Source organism: Microtus pennsylvanicus, chromosome 8 (genome assembly GCF_037038515.1).
Source record: "Microtus pennsylvanicus isolate mMicPen1 chromosome 8, mMicPen1.hap1, whole genome shotgun sequence".
Classification (NCBI taxonomy): Eukaryota; Metazoa; Chordata; class Mammalia; order Rodentia; family Cricetidae; genus Microtus; species Microtus pennsylvanicus.
In genome coordinates this window covers 73,888,102-73,902,617 of record NC_134586.1, presented here as the reverse complement: position 1 = coordinate 73,902,617, position 14,516 = coordinate 73,888,102, and the positions used below count along the sequence as shown (strand labels likewise).

Sequence of the window (14,516 nt, the reverse complement as noted above, 5' to 3'; positions counted from 1 at the left end):
ATGACATCACAAAACTTCAAAATAATAGTTAATATAAATATTTCCCTATGTTCTAGGTACTGCTTAAAACTGATGTTTTATTTGTTATGTATACAATATTCTGTCTGTGTGTATGCCTGCAGGCCAGAAGAGGGCACTAGACCCCATTACAGATAGTTGTGAGCCACCATGTGGTTGCTGGGAATTGAACTCCGGACCTTTGAAAGAGCAGGCAATGCTCTTAACCTCTGAGCTGGGCGATGGTGGCGCACGCCTTTAATCCCAGCACTTGGGAGGCAGAGGCAGGCGGATCTCTGTGAGTTCGAGACCAGCCTGGTCTACAGAGCTAGTTCCTGGACAGGCTCCAAAGCCACAGAGAAACCCTGTCTCGAAAAAAAAAGAAAAGAAAAGAAAAGAAAAAAAAACTTATGTTTTATTTGCAGTAAACACCCAACCACTGGTTAAATGAATAGCAAATTAATACTCACCATGTTTTCTTTTTTGGAATGACTATTTCTTCAATTCCTTAAAGATAAAAATAAAAATAGCTTCCTAACTACAAAGAAATATAATTGTGTATTTTTTGTTTTTAAATAAAAAACTATTTCCATAATTTTAAAAAATACCTGTTACATTTGTTCCTTCAACCTTAGGGAGGGATGCACTTCCAGAATAAAATCTGCATTAAAATAAAAACAAAACAAACCCTCTAATGTTAATACTGCTCACTAATGGTGTTCTCAGTTCATCTCCACCTGCATGCATACATTTTCTAACCATCATGATCAAACAGACCAGACTCCATACCACACATCATGACCAACACAAGTTTAATGCAAGAAACAGGAGATCAAGACTGACTGACTCATTTGTGATGTTAGGGGTCGAAGGTGAGCCTCACCCATGCTAAGCCAAGCTCTGGAACACCAACTAAGCTACAGTCTCAGCCAAAATGTTTTGGGCATTTAATCTCATCACAAAATAAACAAGGTTAGAACTGAAACTGAATGGCACTGGAACATCTGAACAGCTGGTTTGAAATATACAGAAATTAACCTGGAAAACATAGGACAAGGATCAATTCAGTGAGCCGTTGCTTTTAACAGACAGAACCCAGACAGTAAATGCCCACTTCATTCAAAGAAATCAGAACGAAGCTACGATCACCCATGGCCTTACAGTATATCACTTTTAACTACCAAAACCGTATCAACAACACAAGGCTGCTACATTCTCAGAGGCCACCAAAGTTTTGTTTTTGTTTTTGCCTGGTATAGAAATATTACCCTATTGCCAGCCTGGTCTACGGAACAAGTTCCAGGATAGTCAGTGCTTATCTTATTCACTGGTAACAATACACTTACCCTAAAATAAAATCAACAAAAATAATGAAATTAATAATATCTTGTCTCTTCCATTCCTAAAGGACATCAGAATTCCTCATCAGAAATTTTATATGTGATCACAGAGGAAACCACATCATCCTCTGATACCTACCTGGTCTAAGGTATCATTTTACTTAAGCATTCATTATTTTTGTGTGATTGTATGTACCATGGCACACGCAGCCAGAGTACAGCTCTGTGGAGTTGGTTCTCTTCCAACTCAACATGAAAGTATAATGGAGGCTTGGACGACAGGCATCTCTACCCACTGGGCCATCTCCCTGTCCTTCAGGCAACATTTGAAAGCGACACTTCTGTGACAGGGGCGTTTTAGGAGTGGATCAACTCTTTCAAGCCATTTGTTAGCCAATGACAACATGAAGAGAGCATCATCTTATGTTGAACAAGTAGCCACCAGGCAAAGAAAACAGGCACGGGGGAGGGTGGGGGTGGGGGTGACCAGTCTGCAAAATGGTAAAGCTGGTGTTCTCAAATTGAGATGAAGTAGGTACAAAATGTCTACTGTAAGTTACATTTCATTCATTCCCTAGCATTCTTTCAGACAATTATTACTAGTTAGAATTCACTTAGGGAAAAGGTGCTTATTGTCATCCAACTGAAGAAAAGACAGACACTGAATATAAAAGTTTTTCTTGGTATTGGCATAAGAACCACCAACGGAACCGAATAGAAGACCCAGATATCAACCCACACATCTTCGAACACCTGATCTTTGATAAAGAAGTAAAAAATATCAAATGGAAAAAAGAAAGCTTATTTAACAAGTGGTGCTGGTACTGGATATCAACATGTAGGAAAATGAAAATAGACCCATATCTATCGCCATGCACAAAACTCAAGTTCAAATGGATCAAAGACCTCAACATAAAGCCAGCCACACTGAATCTTATAGAAGAGAAAGTACACTTGAACGCATTGGCACAGGGAACCACTTCCTAAATATAACCCCAGCAGCACAGACACTAAGAGAAACAATAAAATGGGATCTCCTGAAACTGAAAAGCTTCTGTAAAGCAAAGGACATGGTCAACAAGACAAAACGACAGCCTACAGAATGGGAAAAGATCTTCACCAACCCCACATCAGACAGAGGTCTGATCTCCAAAATAAACAAAGAGTTCAAGAAATTGGACACCAAAAGATCACATAATCCAATAAAAAAAAATGGAGTACAGACCTAAACAGACAACTCTCAACAAAGGAATCTAAAATGGCCGAAAGACACTTAAGGAAATGTTCAACATCCTTAGTCATCAGAGAAATGCAAATCAAAACAACTGAGATTCCATCTTGCACCTGTAAGAATGGCCAAGATCAAAAACACTGATGACAACTTATGCTGGAAAGGTTGTGGGGAAAAGGGAACACTTCTGCACTGCTGATGGGAATGCAAGCTGGTACAACCCCTTTGGATGTCAGTGTGGCGATTTCTCAGAGAATTAGGAAACAACCTTCCTCAAGACCCAGGAATACCACTTTTGGGTATATATCCAAAAAATGCTCAATCATGCCACAAGGACATGTGCTCAACTATGTTCATAGCAGCTTTGTTTGTCATAGCCAGAACCTGGAAACAAACTAAATGCCCCTCAACCAAAGAATGGAAAAGGAAAATGTGGTACATTTACACAATGGAGTACTACACAGCAGAAAAAAAAATAATGACAACTTGAATTTTGCAGGAAAATGGATGGAGATAGAAAACATCATTTTGAGTGAGGTAACCCAGACCCAGAAAGGCAATTATCACATGTACTCACTCATAGGTGGTTTTTAAATATAAAGCAAAGAAAGCCAGCCTACAAACCACAATCCCAGACAACAATGGGGACACTAAGAGAGACTTACATAGATCTAATCTACATGGGAAGTAGAAAGTAGAAAAAGACAAGATCTCCCGAGTAAACTGGAAGAATGGGGACCTTGGGGGAGGGTTGAAGGGGGCGGAGACAGGGAGGGGAGCACAGAAAAATGTAGAGCTCAATAAATATCAATAAAATAAAAATTAAGTTTTTCTTGGGTTGGTTGGTAGTTTTAATTCAGCAGCAGAGTGGGGTAATTAGCATGCATGAGGCCTTGGAATCCATATCCAAAAATAAGTTAAATTGGGTTTCAAGTTTTTACTACACCTAAATGCCTCACACTTTCACCAGGCCACTGTTCGAAGGGTGTAAAATTAAATTACCCAGACGTAGCTAACATGAGATCCAAAGAGTGGGGTCTGGCGTTTTGAGACCTTTTTTGCTTTTACTAAAGCCTAACTGTCTTGGCTCATAACATTCTCTAACATTCGATCCGCAGTGGCGATAACAGCCTGCCCTTTTTTTGGGGGGAAAATCTGTTACTTCGCCCTTTCCTTTAGGCACAGTTAAAATGAATATGAGAGGCAGTTTAAAGAAACTTGTAAAAGGGCTTGTAGAAGCACTCACGGAAACGGAAACTTCACGCAAACATGGCCCTGTTTTAAAGGGCAACTTCAACTTTATAGAGTATTAAAACCCAATAACAGAAACCTCCCGAAAGAAAACACGCTGTTCGAAACTTATCTCAAACCACAGCTACCTCGTGCTACCCTTGGGGGCGCGCGGCCTCCAGCGTGCAAACACCATTGCAAACCACCTAGTTCTACAACTCTCGGAGAAATTCAAGATGAAATTAACCCAGGGTCTTTCTTACCTGCAGCCGAGCTTCGCTTCACACACACCTGGGCCGCGAGCGGTCTGCAGCAAGGCAGGACCGCTACGGAAACGTAGGCAGCGAGCAGACAGGGCCGCCGCCATCTTCAGACTGTGCGCAGAGCACGTTGGGAACGCCGTCCGCCTACAAGGTCGCGAGGGGCGGGGCGGCCGTGGAACGTCTCAACTCGGGATGGGTGGTTACAAGGTCCTGTTTGGCAAGGATACCAAAGGAAGGCTCAATGCACATCATTCACCTTAAATATATTTACTTGAAACATTTCTTCTGAAGTCTCAGTTGTAATTTTGCTTTTAAACGGAAAGAGGGTCTTAGACTATTTTCTTCCACTCCCACCCACCCCGACAGCAAAAGTGAGCTCGTCCAAGCCAATACGCTAAGCAGCGCTTCCTGTACGCAAGCGCAGTGGAAAACACATGGTGGCTCCGCGCTAGTGAACGTGAGAGGGTTTCGCCGGAGCTTGCGGGAACTTCTCTCTGGCAGACGGATATCAAAACTGACTGGGAAGATGCTGGCCTCCAAGCACACGCCATGGAGGCGGCTTCAGGGCATTTCGTTCGGGATGTATTCGGCCGAGGAGCTCAAGTAAGGAGTTAATGGGATGCGCTTAGCCCCTGGTTGTGGCCGTCGGCGCCGGGAACTACGGTTCCCAGAAGGCCTCGCGCTGAGCCTGTCTCTGGGTCTGTATGGCTGGCGCCTGTTCGCGGGTACTCGGAAGGAATGAGCTGGGACTGGGGTTGTCCTGTCTTGCTGCATTTTATTCTGTTCATCTTCTTCGTTAACGAACTAGTGTTACGTCGTGTATGCTCTCACGTCCACCACGCGCTTGTTAATTACCTAATTAGTCTCTTCTTGTACAAGCGAGATGAACCTTTAAATCTCAGATTAAGGCCTTGTTCTACTTTATGAACTCTTCTTTAATCCTCATTTTGGTCACGATAACATACTCACATCTGCACTCGAAACGCAGCGTGCTCCCTCTCTTCCACAAACTGAAAGGACCTACCTTTCCATAGTGGCGTGCCAGGTTTAATACAAAATTATGTCATTCTAGACCCCACTCTGACATCTCATTTACTAGTCTTTCGCTGTCAGTTACCTACATATCTAACTTGACTTTACCCTCCTTTTATCTCTATCGCCACTGCCTTGGGTCAGTTCTTTTGTCATTCTCTGCTCGTCTTTTTCTTCCATTTCCACCCTCATATATGTCTAGTCCTGTCAGTCTTCCACACAGCTGTCAACATTATTCTAAAGTGCAAATTGTCGGCATCCTATTACTCTTCAAACCTCCCTAGGAGTTTACCCTTGGGGAAAGATGCTTAGTGTAACCACAACAGTGGTTCTCAACCTTCCTAGCTGCAACCATTTACTACTGTTCCTCATGTTGTAGTGACCTCCAACCATAAAGTTTTTACTCTGCTACTGTTATAAATGGTAATGTAATTATCTGATATGCGGGATATCTCAATGTGACACCCCCTCCCCAGAGGGGTTGAGTTGAGTCTCATGGGTCTACAAGGACTTCCTTGATGCTGACTTTTGGCTCTGGCATTAAATAATTAATGCTCCATTTTATTATTAGGAGCTGGTAGCTTTTCATCCTCTTCCAAATTATTACCGTGCCCTTAATAACATTGAAGGGTCGTTCTGGTCTCCGAACTTAACTTTTACTGCAGTTACCTTGGCCTTCTTGCTGTTCCTGAACACCACAGGCAGTAAAGGACTTGAATATACATAGTGCTACAGAATATTCACAGATGGATATGAGAAGATGCTCAGCATCCTAAAATCAGTGTGGATCAGAAGCACAGTGAGGCGCCACCTCAGCACCGTCATTGTGTCCTCAAAAGAGCAAATACACACACACACACACCTAGAAAATACAGGTGTTGATGAAGATGGTGCTGACATTGTGAAAATCAAATAACTTGTTCATCAAGTTAAAATGGCATTGATGTCAGATCTAGGAATTCTCTTGGCTTTGTGCACACACCTTCAGAGCAGCTGTATTTGCTATTGCCAGAAAGTAGAACTAGCCCAAATGTCTGTCAGTGGGTGAGTTGATGAGGTGAGATGCAGCATGCACTATTGACACAGCGTGCACTGTTGACAGCATGCACTGTTGACAGCATGCACTGTTGACAGCATGCACTGTTGACACAGCATGCACTGTTGACAGCATGCACTATTGACACAGCATGCACTGTTGACAGCATGCACTGTTGACAGCATGCACTGTTGACACAGCATGCACTGTTGACACAGCGTGCACTGTTGACAGCATGCACTATTGACACAGCATGCACTGTTGACAGCATGCACTGTTGACAGCATGCACTGTTGACACAGCGTGCACTATTGACACAGCATGCACTGTTGACAGCATGCACTGTTGACAGCATGCACTGTTGACACAGCGTGCACTGTTGACAGCATGCACTGTTGACAGCATGCACTGTTGACACAGCGTGCACTGTTGACAGCATGCACTATTGACACAGCGTGCACTGTTGACAGCATGCACTGTTGACAGCGTGCACTGTTGACAGCATGCACTGTTGACACAGCGTGCACTGTTGACAGCGTGCACTGTTGACAGCATGCACTGTTGACACAGCATGCACTGTTGACAGCGTGCACTGTTGACACAGCGTGCACTGTTGACAGCATGCACTGTTGACACAGCGTGCACTGTTGACAGCGTGCACTGTTGACAGCGTGCACTGTTGACACAGCATGCACTGTTGACAGCGTGCACTGTTGACACAGCGTGCACTGTTGACAGCATGCACTGTTGACAGCGTGCACTGTTGACACAGCATGCACTGTTGACAGCATGCACTGTTGACAGCGTGCACTGTTGACAACGTGCACTGTTGACAGCGTGCACTGTTGACACAGCGTGCACTGTTGACAGCATGCACTGTTGACAGCATGCACTGTTGACAGCGTGCACTGTTGACAACGTGCACTGTTGACAGCGTGCACTGTTGACAGCATGCACTGTTGACAGCATGCACTGTTGACACAGTGTGCACTGTTGACACAGCGTGCACTGTTGACAGCATGCACTGTTGACAGCGTGCACTGTTGACACAGCGTGCACTGTTGACAACGTGCACTGTTGACAGCGTGCACTGTTGACACAGCGTGCACTGTTGACAACGTGCACTGTTGACAGCGTGCACTGTTGACACAGTGTGCACTATTATTGACTCATCCCTAAAAAGGAAAGAAGTTCTGATATATTTTATCTATAACTGTGAAGTGCTTAACAAAATAATCCAGTCATGAGAAGGTAGGTACTGACTGATTCCATTTATTAATAGGTGCTGGAACAGTCAGATTAATTGAGATAGAAAGTACAGGGATGGTTGCCAGGAGTTAGGGACAGGGAAATAAGGTTCTAGAGGTGGGTAGTGCTGATGATGGCACAGCGTGCTGTGTTAATACCACTTAACTGCACCCTAAAATTGGTTAACACGGTATGTTTTATGCATATTTTATTGCAGTTTCAAAAATTAGGATTGTAAAACAGAACAACTAAGTAATTTTTTTCAGTATTACTGAGTTCAAGGTTGCCAGCTGCCTCCATGCTGGAGGAAGAGACCACCTATACAGCAGTGAGTTAGATAAAGTGCTGACATTGGTTTACCAGTAGAAAAGTAACCACAGAAAGGAGAGCCAAGCAGGAGAGCTGTCTCCATCTATTCTTGGTTCTTACAGTGGCTTGGACCATGAGAGTCTTTCAGATCTGTGCGGCTTCATTCCTATGGACCACCATCAGTTCTCCTGACCGTACAGCTCACTGACTCTGGTTGCTGTTGTTGTTCCCTCTAGAGTGCAAGATAGGGGTGGTATCTGTTCTTAACATTTGTTGTCTGACCCGGACCAGCAGGTCGTTCTTCAGTGACAGGGTCCTGATGGGGAGGTGCCAAGGGATGGAAACATAAGAGAAGAGAAAAGCTGATGTCAGGAGGTCTTGCACAAGCTATGTCTTATGCCAACCAAACTTATTAGGAAGTACAGCATCTTATATACTGTTTATAGGGAGGAAGTCCGCCAAGGTCTGCAGAGAGCTAAGTCAGACAGTGTTGGCAAAGAGAACACAGGAAACTTCAGACACCACTGCCTTAGGACTGATAGCTGCAGCCCAGGAGGAAGAGTTGGTTCCTCAGAAGCTGCAACCCTGACTCCTTTAGAGGCACTGGCTCCTCCTCTAGACTGGCCTTACCAAGTCCCCTTCTGGACAAGGACACAGAACTGAAGTTTTCTTTATCCTTTCATCAGGGCCTCTAAGAAAACTTTGGGTTAGTCTGGCTCCCCTCGATTGTCTAAAACTAGATAAATTTTTATTTTATTTTATTTTATTTTATTTTATTTTTGGTTTTTCGAGACAGGGTTTCTCTGTGGCTTTGGAGCCTGTCCTGGAACTAGCTCTGTAGACCAGGCTGTCTCGAACTCACAAAGATCCGCAAAAGGCAAACTAGGCCTTGTAAAGTACGTTTATATGACATTTAAGAAGGATACTTTCCAGCTGTTTCATTGTTGTGTGGACACCCAAATACAATTGAGTAGAGCACACACAGGCTGCACACTTGCTGTCAAATGTGGCACAGTAACATGCTGTTAGTGGGTACAAGACTAGTTATTTGACAGTTACAAGATTCCATTAAGCAAAGGGATGAAATTTTGCATAAAGGAAGTTGTTTTTTTATGATTTTATTTGTGTTGAATTTTCTTGAATTTGTTATTCTGTTATATGGCAATCCCTTCATTGAAGAATTTGAACTTTCCAGTCAGGTCTGGTTTATAAGCCACCTCTCTCACTTCAACATCAGAGAAGCTAATAACCTGAGCTTTCCTTGGTTCTTTTTTTCATCTCCTCAGGAAATTAAGTGTTAAATCCATTACAAATCCTCGCTATGTGGACAGCCTAGGAAACCCTTCAGCAAATGGCCTGTATGATTTGGCTTTGGGTCCGGCAGATTCCAAAGAAGTGTGCTCTACCTGCGTGCAGGACTTCAACAACTGCTCAGGACACCTGGGCCACATTGAGCTCCCGCTCACCGTGTACAACCCTCTCCTCTTCGATGTACGTGCAGGGCTTGTTGGTCTTGGGGGTGCTGGTGTTGTGAGGACCGTCCTTTGTTCCTCTTTCTTTAGAAAGAAAAAACCTTGAGGGACCAAGTACAAGTTCCTTGAGTATCTATTGTCCAAAATGCTTGAGACCAAAAATGGTTTGAATTTCAGGTTTTAGAATATTTGCAGTCTACATTATGGTGATATTATAGGATGGAACCATATATAAACATGAATTCACTCATAATTATACATACCTCATATACATAGCCTAAAGGAGATTGTATTCCTGATGTTCCTACATTTTTACTAAACCCTTAATCCATGAAGTCATATGTTGAATTTGTTTTCTTGTATGTCAGGGCTCAAGGAGTTCAGGGTTTTAGATTCTCAGATTAGGGATGCCGTGTAACTTCAGCTTATGCTACAGACTTACATGGAGAACTTCAGTTTGATTCCAGTTGAGGAAAGCCATAGCAAGTTTCTGTTCATGCAAGAGGGAAATGTTTAGGGAGCCACACATCCACCTATCCAAGACTCAGGGTCTAATCCTGATTTATGCCCTTTCATTTCAAGGCCTCTGTGTCCTTCAGAAAGCTGGGTGGCAGTCACCTCCCTAGTAATATAGGGATTTCTGGTGCTCTCAAGACCATTGGCTTTTCAGCTAGGTCTGCCAAGTGCGGTTTCTTGGCAGGAGAAGCAAAGCCCCCAAAGGAAGACCAATAACATCACAATGAAGCTCCTGTCTAGACTGTCACTTGGGTCTGTTTAGGTTTTATTTCAAGGAACCTAGCCCCCGGGAGTTAAGCAGATTAAAGAAAGGCTATTGTCTTAGTTAAGTAGTTGGTATAAAACTAAAAGAATTCCTTTTCTCAGACCATGAATTCATTCTATATTAATTTCAAATTTGAATGGTTTAAAATGAAATCAAAAGATATTTGGGAATGTTTGTCTAGTTTATTTATAGGTCTAAAAGACTATAGCAGAGGCAGAAGTGGAATTCTTCAGGAGACAGACTATGTGAAGAAAATCGCTTGTACAATGGAAATCATCATGAGTTCTCTGTCTCCTTATAATGTCTTGCTTCTTTTTGTCCCCACTCTTTAGAAACTCTACCTTCTGCTCCGAGGTTCCTGTTTAAGTTGCCACATGCTGACTTGTCCTCGGGCTGCCATTCACCTATTGGTCTGCCAGCTTCGAGTCCTGGAAGTTGGAGCTCTACAAGCGGTCTATGAGCTTGAAGGAATTCTGAGCAGGGTAGGTTGGTATGGAAACCAGGACATCAAGAGATGCTTGTTTGTATGTTGTCCTTAATTGCCACCCCAATAGTCTTCAGAATGTTTGACCCTTGTATTTTTTTTTTTTTAATCATTTGAGGCAGGGTTTCTCTGAATATAGCCCCAGCTGTCCTGGAACTTGCTATGTAGACTGGCCTCGAATTCATAGAGATCTCCTTCCTCTGCCTCCTGGGTACTGGAATTAAAGACCTGTGTCGCCATGCCCCGTGATATAAATTGCTTTGTAATGTGTTGTAGATTTGGCTTCCTAGTATTTAGCTTAGGATTTTTACATCTAATCTTGAGTTGGATTGACCTGTAAATTTCCTTTCTCATATTGTCCTATAGAGTTTGGGTACCTGCATTGATTCAATCTTTAAAAAAATGAGCTAAGGAACTTCTCTCTTTAAATTTTTTGGATATTTTTATTTTATATGTATGAATGTTTTGCTTGTGTGTATGTGTGTTCTACATAACATGCCTGATGCCTTGGAGGAGACTGTTGGATCTTCTGACTGCTGCTAGAGAGGCTAACTATCTCCATGGTGTCAGCTGCCGTGTACATTCTGGGAACCTAACTCAGGTCCTCTGGGAGAGAAGCTGATGCTCTTAGTTCCTAATCCATCTTTCCAGTCTCAAGAAGTTCTCTATAAAACACCCTGAAAGAAAGCATTTGTAGAGGATGAGAGATGCCAAGGCATCAGTGCCTGACATATCGTGTTTTGTAGTAGTTCAGCACTGCTGGGGAGCCTTGAGGACCTGCTTTGGGAAAGCAGAGAGCTGAGGTTTGCACTAGGTACTCACAACCCTCTCAATAGAAAAGCAGTCTCAAAGCCTGGGCCAGTTTCTGCCAACAGTAGAAATTCTCATCCTTTTTGCCTCCAAGAAAACAAAGCTAAACCATTAACCCACAGTCAAATTTACCTGCAAGAGAGTGAAGGGAGATAAAGATTTTGCTAAGCCTTTAATCAAAGAAGTTACGTGTTTCTAGGGATTTCTCTTATCCAAATTTAATTTTATCTTCGTAAAAGTACTCATGGCTCCTATGTTTATTTTCTTTGTTTTGTTATGAAATATGCAAACAGAAATATAATCCTGTATACATTTGGCACCCTTTGATGTCTGGTCATCATATACATACTTTCGATTGCTAGGTGCTGTTGCTGTCTTCAGAGAGGAGTCAGGCTACTTCTCCACTTGGGTGGTATTCCCAGTCTGAAACCTTCATTGTCCAGGCTTAATGCCCTGGTCTACCTGTGCAGTTGTACTTACTTGGCTTGTTTCCTGAGAGGGACCCTTCAGGTCCTTACCTTAATAGGCCTGTGTGTTGGGTTTGGGAAGTGGCCAATGTCCCATTTGATACTACCTTTGTACTCATTCTTGGTGGTTTTGTTTTGTTTTGTTTTTTCGAGACAGGGTTTCTCTGTGGTTTTGGAGCCTGTCCTGGAACTAGCTCTTGTAGACCAGGCTGGTCTCGAACTCACAGAGATCCGCCTGCCTCTGCCTCCCGAGTGCTGGGATTAAAGGCGTGCGCCACCACCGCCCAGCTCATTCTTGGTGTTGATTTCTGTTTCTTCATCATTGAGGGCTTCAAAATGAAAAGCATAAAATCTGTTGGGGTCCGGTGCTAGCCCGGACCCTCAATTATTTCTCTACCAGACCCCAACATAAACTCTCTCTGGACCGGCGTGGAGGAGATGGGAATAAAGACTTGACTCACATGGTTTCATTGGGAGGGAGATTCTCTGAGATCCCTCATGATATCCTCAGTTCACATCCTGAAGAAATTTTTTGCTTATTCCCCAAACAGTCTTTATACCAAAACTTAACTTAGGGGGAATACATTAGCATTCTGTCTCCTAGGTAACTAGGTGAATGGCTTTTTGTCACCTCCACAACTACCTGTCTGCTCTGTATGCTAGCTGTCATGTAGGCTTGAATCAGCATCTCTATCAGGCATCCTCCAAATTACAAAGAAAGGAATAACAACATCCTGACCCTTTGTTAACGCTACATGACTGCCTCAGGTGGGGCTATGGCTTCAGAGTCTGGCTGCCACACCATATAGAAATATGGGCCTACAGAAATTGATGAGTTAGAAAATGAATTTGAGGTCAGGGCTATCTCTACACAGTTTTCCAGGGCCTCTCAGAGACATCTGTGCCAGTATCTTCTACAGAGATGCATAAGAGTACTGGGTGATCCCCAGCTCATATACACTGACCTCACTGGACCCCTCTTTTTACTTCAGTTTGGCCTGCTGCTTCCCCATTGACCTATCAGCTCTTCAGAGAATTGAGGTGTTAGAAACACTTTTGTCTCAGGTCTTTGCAGTCTTTAATTTGACCCAAATAGTCCAGGCCACAGTCACTAGAAAAGGATTTGTTGTTGTGTTTCGGGGTAAAACCTGTGGCCTTGTTTGTGCTAGGCAAGCAAATGCTCCGCTCACCACTGACCACATCCCTAGCCCACTTCACTGTGTGTAAGTATAGCACAGTAACTCAGGCTTCCTTTCCTCCCTTAGATTGATCTCAGTCCTTGAAGAGGCCAGCCCTAACCCTACTGTTCATCAGACAGTTACTGTAAGGTATTACAATAGTCTTCCTCTGTTTCAGTTTCTGGAAGAAACTGCTGATCCTTCTGCCTTTGAAATTCAAGAAGAGTTAGAAGAATACACAAACAAAATTCTACAGAACAACCTCTTGGGGTCCCAAGGTGCACATGTGAGTTACCACCATCTCCCTTTCCGTAACATTCTCTGTACATAGTTTCTCTGTGCCATCTTCTGCATACGTTTCTGGCTTCTCAGGGTTGACTTAGGTTTCAGTCCCATGGTGGCTCACAGCCATCCATAGGATCTGATGCCCTCTTCTGGCATGTAGGAATACACACAGAGCATTCATACATAAAAAATATAAATAAATGGAACTCAGGACCTCTGGAAGAGCTGCCAGTGCTCTTAACCGCTGAGCCATCTCTCTAACCCCCAGATAGCTGTGTTAAAGAGTGTTTTGTGGGACGTTTTGTTTAAGTAAGGGTGTGTTTTAGTAACTTTTTGTTGCGGTGATAAATAAAACACCATGACAAAGACGGCTTAAGGATGCAGAGTTTATTGTTCTTATGCTTCCAGAAGTGGAGTTGTGATGGCGGGAGGCCCCAGACTAAGAAATCGGCTGCAAATATGAAGCAGAGAGCAAACTGAAAGTGGGGCAAGTCTATGAACTCTTAGACAGTGCCCACTGATAGACTTCCTCTAGCCAGGCCAAATCCCCAAAGGTTCCATAACCTACCCAAACAGCGCCACCAACTAGGGACCAAGTATTCAGATGCCTGAGCATTACAGAGGGTATTTCTCATTCAAGCTACCAGGATGATTTCCTTTAGTTAAAGTGGAGAACTGCTAACTACATAGAGATTGTAATCTCCTCAGAATGACACTGCAGTGCAGGCATGGAGTACACGTCTAATCTACAGTAAAGATCTCACACATCTTAGGCTAATCTGGGCTACAAAGTGAGACTACCTAAAATAAGGCACTGTAACATTCTCTGACTTTAAACAGGTGAAAAATGTCTGTGAAAGCAGGAGCAAACTTGTTGCTCACTTCTGGAAGACGCATATGGCCGCTAAGCGATGTCCGCACTGCAAGTGAGTATTGTCCACCAGCCTTTCCCATTCCTGGTTGAGCTGCTTTGGCCAGTCACCCAGCACCATTGCTAAATGTCTCATTGGGGTTTGTTTCTCCCCGCACGTATTCTCATGTGTAGGACCGGACGGTCAGTGGTTAGAAAGGAACACAACAGTAAGCTAACCATTACATACCCAGCCACGGTGCACAGAAAATCTGGCCAGAAGGATGCAGAGCCCCCAGGTAAGCAGACTGGGTCTCTAAGGAGCTCTAGCCATGCATGTGTCACCTCAGGTGAGTGCTGGCTTCTTGGGTCTGGAGAGTGAGTATTCTTTTGTTCTTTTTTGGTTTTTTAATACACGGTTTCTCTGTAGCTTTGGAGCCTGTCCCAGAACTAGTTCTTATAGACCAGGCTGGCCTCGAACTCAAAGAGATCTGTCTGCCTCT

The 14,516-nt window shown here is 43.5% G+C and overlaps 2 protein-coding genes across 2 annotated transcripts in view; one reads left to right on the top strand and one right to left on the bottom strand.

Moving 5' to 3' along the window:
* Window positions 1–4,190, bottom strand: part of Ptcd3 (pentatricopeptide repeat domain 3) — a 33,543-nt gene extending 29,353 nt beyond the window's left edge. The window contains exons 1-3 of the mRNA XM_075983841.1: window positions 4,062–4,190; window positions 606–658; window positions 468–504 (exon numbers count right to left, since the gene is read on the bottom strand). Coding sequence (XP_075839956.1) covers window positions 468–504; window positions 606–658; window positions 4,062–4,165 — 194 coding nt within the window. The 5' untranslated portion in view covers window positions 4,166–4,190. The remainder of the gene's footprint in view (window positions 1–467; window positions 505–605; window positions 659–4,061) is intronic.
* A 299-nt stretch (window positions 4,191–4,489) lies between these two features.
* The window catches only part of Polr1a (RNA polymerase I subunit A), a 62,044-nt gene continuing 52,017 nt past the window's right edge, over window positions 4,490–14,516 (top strand). Inside the window, exons 1-6 of the mRNA XM_075983840.1 lie at window positions 4,490–4,664; window positions 8,973–9,177; window positions 10,272–10,421; window positions 13,057–13,164; window positions 14,004–14,089; window positions 14,209–14,312. Of these exons, the coding sequence (XP_075839955.1) occupies window positions 4,588–4,664; window positions 8,973–9,177; window positions 10,272–10,421; window positions 13,057–13,164; window positions 14,004–14,089; window positions 14,209–14,312 (730 nt within the window). The 5' untranslated portion in view covers window positions 4,490–4,587. The remainder of the gene's footprint in view (window positions 4,665–8,972; window positions 9,178–10,271; window positions 10,422–13,056; window positions 13,165–14,003; window positions 14,090–14,208; window positions 14,313–14,516) is intronic.